This window comes from Gadus morhua, chromosome 4 (assembly GCF_902167405.1).
Source record: "Gadus morhua chromosome 4, gadMor3.0, whole genome shotgun sequence".
In the NCBI taxonomy this organism is placed as follows: domain Eukaryota; kingdom Metazoa; phylum Chordata; class Actinopteri; order Gadiformes; family Gadidae; genus Gadus; species Gadus morhua.
This window is the reverse complement of record NC_044051.1, coordinates 16,821,168-16,827,392: the sequence shown is the minus strand read 5'-3', so window position 1 is coordinate 16,827,392 and position 6,225 is coordinate 16,821,168. Positions and strand designations below refer to the sequence as shown.

General features: G+C 43.7%; 1 protein-coding gene and 1 long non-coding RNA gene across 2 annotated transcripts; one reads left to right on the top strand and one right to left on the bottom strand.

Annotated features, from left to right (window-relative positions):
* The first annotated feature begins 247 nt into the window (after positions 1-247).
* On the top strand, positions 248-1,406 carry LOC115541281 (uncharacterized). The gene is made up of 2 exons (XR_003976311.1): positions 248-499; positions 846-1,406. It is a non-coding gene; the product is annotated as an uncharacterized LOC115541281 (long non-coding RNA).
* Positions 1,407-1,691: 285 nt separating this feature from the next.
* LOC115541280 (uncharacterized) lies at positions 1,692-3,843 on the bottom strand. The gene is made up of 6 exons (XM_030352967.1): positions 3,652-3,843; positions 3,451-3,526; positions 3,117-3,374; positions 2,730-2,901; positions 2,493-2,641; positions 1,692-2,392 (listed from the first exon to the last, which is right to left on the bottom strand). Exons 1-6 carry the CDS (start codon positions 3,775-3,777, stop codon positions 2,202-2,204), a joined length of 972 nt encoding a protein of 323 aa, XP_030208827.1. The 5' UTR covers positions 3,778-3,843; the 3' UTR covers positions 1,692-2,201.
* Between the last annotated feature and the right edge of the window lie 2,382 nt (positions 3,844-6,225).

The window sequence follows — 6,225 nt, the reverse complement described above, 5'->3', positions numbered from 1 at the left end:
GTAACCCATATCCGCCTTTCTTGCTTTTATCCCCATCCATTGTTATTCAGTGTGTATCAATTTGAATGAACAAAAACGCTTGAATTAGGGGGAATTTAAAGCCTATGGTGCAGGTTAACCGGAAGTTTCGATTAATGGGTACATAAAGCACTCAAAATATGTACCGCATTCATGAAATGTCTCCAAAATTGCGTTAAAGTCCAGTTTTTGTCGTTTTTTGTGGTAACGGGTGTTTTCTAATGTCGTTCGGTGGTGACGTCACGGTAGGGAGTCGTGGTGGAAGGTAGCCTCAGCCTAGTACTAGAACTATGGCGTCTAACTGGGATGAGGAAGAGGTGGCAAGAACCACAAATTACATTTATGATGGCCCACAGCCGTATAATTTCGAGCCTGTTAGACGTGAGGGGGCGAATGAGGAATTGCCGAGGATTGATGGCCGTCAAAGCCAATTAAATTCATGGTCAGAGGAGAATGGGTGGAGAGTTGGTGAGGTGTCCTGGTGAGTTGCTATCATTTAGCAATGCAGCAACGAGCGCTTGAGCTATCCCCCCTCCCCGGATAAACCCTACGATTAGTTATCCCACGTTTTGATGGTTGCCTAATAGCTCCAGTAACTACCGGTACATATTTTGCCTAGTCTTTATTTCTAAGCTTTTACATATTCCTCCGGTGAAAGTGTTGTTGCAAACGTACCCGGTAGCCGCCGATCACGTAGGCTGGTCATGAATTCAGCGGTGATTATTTTCGATTCTACTCCTCGTGATTGATTGTCATTGACACCATCAGGGTACCGCTTACAGAGAGAGGGAGAGTAGTAAGCGTGTCTGTGTCGCTGTGTTTGGCAGGTGTTTGTGTGGGCGGTGCCGTCCTATGGAATCTGTGGTGGAGAGCTTGTGCTGTAGGGAAGTGAGTGCGTTTTGGTCGCTGGTCGAGAAGCTCAGCCCAAGACCAGCAGATGTGACATGCCTCACTCAGCATCCAGGATTTGATGCATGCTGCCTGAATCCGTTTGTGCTTAAGATAGCGTACACACATTTCAAGCAGGATCATGGTCCCCTTCAAGCCAGCACGCACGAGTATGTTAATTGTTTGTTACTTTAGCATTCTTTTTATAGAGTCCTATGAACCAACTTAAACAGTTATAGGCGACTAGAGATGTGTTGCATAGACAATAAACATGCATGCAATTTTTTTATTTTCCAACCTATTTCCCTAGGCAATACCGGTACACTGCATACAGGCAGGCTATACGATGGGCTTATGGAGTTCTTGGACTGCATATAAGGAAGCCTCTACCCTCCTGTCTGGTTTCAGCCATCAGGCAACAATTTCAGAGTGGTGACCAGACCTATCATGGCTTTCAATGGCCTCGTTTGGATGAAGAATAAAAACCATATTGGCACGTACAACATGAATACAATTATTTTTCAGTTCAAGAATTAACTCATGCTAGTTGTGTTGCGATCGCTCAACCGCCTTTAAAATGTTATAAAATACACAGAACATGTGAATTCATATAAAAACAGTTTATTAGGTCATCCCAAGTAATAGGGATCGATTACTGAAAAAAGGGACAGGTTGAAAGGCCTGATATAGTAAACAAATCAAGAAAAAAAGGGTTAGGCACAAAGAAACCAACATAAAATAATCTTGCAATAGTGTGGTCTTACCTGAGGGTCAGCACTCACACAGCACATTCTCTCACTCACTCACGGACACATACATGCAATGATATCACATAGAGCAGACGCATAGTGATCCAAGAGAAAAGCGCACACAGAGGTCCCTTTCGGATTCTTACAATTCTTACTTTTTATGAATTATGGGGCAAATGGAGCTGTAATGGAATGATTTGTGCACACAACTAAGTAAAAAACCCAAGTAATAAAAACAAAACATGCGACATGCAGTGAGGCGGTAACCATGGTGATGCTGATAAAGGAATGAATGGGTTACAGCCAAAAATAACCAAGAGATAATGTTAGTCGACAGATGTTAGGGTCAGCGCAAGGGGTTAAAATGTAAGGTTATAATAAACTTCCTGGAACAATCAAAAAACCCAAGCAATAAACAGCACACAAAGAGAAAACAAAACATGCGGCATACAGAAAACCACCACCAAATAAAATAACATATACTTACTATATACATTTATACATACTCACAACTAAATGATTGGCCTGTGTGGGAAAAAAACTATGCTAATTCAATTTTTTGTAGCGTGACTGCTGGGCTAGATAGAGGCTGACGGCCTCCTCCTTGGGAATTTGTTCGAAGGATTTGGCGATGGGGGCGGGTGCACAGGCTGACAAATTGGCGCTAACCTCTTGAAGAGCCTTGGGTGAATCCATGTAGCTCTCCCGAAGAGCCTCGATTAATGACGTTGCATAACCTGCAGACATAATAATGATAAAATACTGTATAAAGATCGATGTCACAGATGTCTTGTGCGCAAATGTCAAAATATGATAGAACTGCATGACACTGCCTACCGTATGAGGCCTTCTCTTTGATGGGCACAACTACCCAGGCACCTTTTCTGAAACGTGGATATCGCACGCTATACCTCTCCAAACCATCGCTTCTTCGTGCGGTCTCTCTGTTCGCATTATGGTTGTAATGCAGCGCCGCTAAGAGAAGCCTACAGAATAACACATTTGAGAACACTTTCGAAACCTGGTGTATGTATGATCAAATACGGCATTGTTATTCCATTGGACAGCACTGACCTGCTATACATGCCCTGGTATGAAAACCCAGTGTGCTTGGGTGCGAAGTGCAGGATCAGGGAGTGGAAGGCTTCAAGGGAGTAAGTCTGGTGCTGCGGAGACAGCTGTCGAACATCCTTCAGTAAGGATGTCCTTGTGATGATACCCTCCAGTTTTACTGCTGCCATTGAGCCTGCAAGAGACCAAGATAGGTAGGCACACACACAGCAGACATACAAATAGACAGATATTTTTTCTCCAGTGGAAACACATGAAATTGTCCTGCATATGAATTATAGCAAACATATTTACAGTAAACAGAATGTTATGAAATCCCCAGAGTATGAAATAATGATTTAAATGGAAACCCTGTAGAGCATTCATAATGCCACATACTGTGTACTGTACCTGGTTCCAGCCACTCTTTATCTCGTTGATCCCCCTCCAGAGGGGCATGAGCGCAACTGGAGAAGGCAGGGGTGTCATGGTCGTGGATGTCCTGAATGTGATTCACCAAGCTTCTCCATTTGGCCTCCATCACTCCTGGATTGCCATCAGGGGTTGAGGCTGCAGTCCAGTACAGGTGGTTTACTATGGCTGGCCTCCACAACTGTAGTTGTTCACACTGTCTGTCTTTTGAGGCTGTATCCAAGGCCTTCCCCAGACCTGGTTTAGAACAAATGGTATTAATCGAAATGCAATAAAAAAAAACTGCTTAAACTTTCCAACAATGGATACATACTTTTCCCAATGTGCCAGACATCAAAATAATGCTGTGTCCCTTCAGGGCACAGCTCTTCTCTCACCCATTTGGCAACCTAAGGAGTAAAGAGCAAACTTTTGTGGATGCTTGCACTGTCTGGCCCTCAGTGCATCAGCAAAGCACAAATGTCCAGCCTCAGTGAAATTCATAAATCTACATTATTTTTCTTTTTGTAAATACCTGGCGATGTCTGTCTGTGATGAGGGTTGACAAATGCAGGTCGTTCCGCCTCAGCAAGCCAATGCTGCGCTTGAGCCCCTCCATCTCACACCAAGAGCTGTTGGGGACCTCTGAGCTCTGCAACATAATATAAGTGTAAGTGTAGCCCTATGCATGGTTGTACACGTGGAAAAGTGCTATATTAAGATGCAGTCCATTTAACAAATTGCAGAGAGTTCATTTCTTTCTGTCTAATAACATCAGGCTTACCTGAACAAGCTGAACATCAACCACCTTGTTTACTCTGTCCTCTATCAATGTGTAGGAGCCGTACTTTGCACAGTGCCCTGGAGAATCTGACCTGGGGATAATTAGAAATTAAAATTATGTTTCAAGTTTTTAATAACCAGTGTCTGTAAAGACAATCCACCATGACATCTGCAAATGTAAACTAAAGCCGCCCTGCATGATAACAAATAAAAAAAAAATGTGCAACTGGTCTATGAGCTCTCGCACAAACAAAGTGTGGAGAACAGTATTAGGATACAAAATTAACAATGACATGAGATTATTAAAGTTCATACCCCTTAGTGGCAGCTAGCATAGAATCAACAAATTCTGCTTTACCTGCAGTCACCAGCAACAACTAGGCCTCCATCCATTGCCTTGAGGTCACTAAAATTCTTGGCCTGCTCGTTCTGCCAGGCCTGAATGATGACGGGGATGGTGTAACGGCGCTGATGGCGAAAGAAAGTGCTTGCGCTGATGCACTGAAGGCCAAACAGGGTCATCATCCGTAATGTCTGGGTGGCCAAACATCCAGAGAAATGGATGGCCCTGCTTAAAAGGAGGTTACAGGTTGGCATATTCCTGTTTAGGATCGGCTGGTTTTGCCAGAAACGCTGGTAGCCACATGCACAGACCTAGATATTTAGAAAAAAAAAAACATGACAATCAGTGTATAACACTCAAATATGATGGCATCATAAACCCACAGACTAAAGCAAGCCTGGTACATACATTGTAAATTAACTGGAAAGACTAATTTGAAAAAGAAGCAACGTCAGCACCAACCAAGCTAGCCATTATAAATCCACAAGATATTAGACTGTTATAGCAACTAATGTGGATAGGAGGATGCACTGATCACTTGCAATGAGCAATGTGGGCAGACAGTCAGGGCTATTCGAATTTAGTAAGATATTCTGATTTTCTAAATCAGATATGGCCTGCAGTGTAAACAAAACCCTACCTGCTCTATTTTAACAAATGTTCCTTCCTGCTGCACGATTCTACTATCTGACTTCTCACAACAGGCCGGACAGATGGCAAACAGGGCCATGAGCTCCTCTTGGCAAACAATGAATTTGTCAATGCCACTACAACAAAAAAGAGGGGGGGGGGGTGTCAGTCAAACTACAGATGCACGAAAATGAAAATTCAAAGTTGGTCTATGTTGGCTTTAAATTATCTCACTTTTGGTGGGGGTCACAAGTTTGAGATGGCTCCTCACACAACACCTCCTCATCCTCCTCAGACATCTGGTCTCCTGGTACCCATGATGCATCACTGATGACAGAGAGATCATCTTCTCCATCCGTTGGGTCAGGACTAGTGAGGGGGGTGGAAGTTTGTGTCCCCATGCTGACCATCTTGGGCTTCAGGTTCACTTGTACAGCTGTGGCAGAGTCAATAAACATACCCAAACAGATGACAATCATGGCAAATCTAAGCGGTTATGTTTTGATCTAGGTTATGTATTAATTTTAGCAATGTGTTTGGAAATTTCCTGCATGCATATAATTTGGCAACGTATGTTTTAGACAGCATATCAACCACTAAAAAAATAACAAGATTTACCGTGAGACCTTCCAAGGGGCTTCAAAATACATTGTGTCCCAGTGTCACAAGTGGAGTAGGGCAAGGGGTCCTCTACCGTAGCAGCATTGACACCGTCCGTGGTCTCACACGGTGAGGCATCTGTCAACATCTTGCGTAAATAAATTAGCGTCAGCGACACAGTCACGTCTAAATACATATGAAAGAGGACCGTAATAGTCACTTTCCATCAGGATAAGGGCAATTAAATCCATCAACTAAATAGAACACACACACACTGTTGTGAAAGTCGCTTGATGAGCGCCACTGATCCAAACACTAGCCATGGCGCTTTCTAGTTAGATATGACAAGCTTTTGGACATTTACTTCAGGACAATTTTGTTTTGGTTCATATTCATGAATCACGAAATGTTCTTTTCTAATGTCAGACTGATCATGAGTCATGAAGGTAGTGGAGGCGGTGTCAAAGGGAATACGGTATGTAGTATACACAGGGCTAGCTAACGCACAGCTTGTAAACATTACCATGAGGCTTACCATAGCCAGCTCTCGCTTGCGGCTGGCGGAACTGATCTTGGTGCCTCTCGGTCTCGGGGCAGGGCAGGCAGAGAGATGCGTGTGCACAGAAGGCACGGCGTTCGGAAGAAGCTGTGCCAGCCTCTTTAACCCGAGAGATACCATCCTGATATCCCCTTGGTCGTAATCTTCCTCCGTGAAATGAGCGCTGCAGACCTTGGAGTTCTTAGTGACCGAGG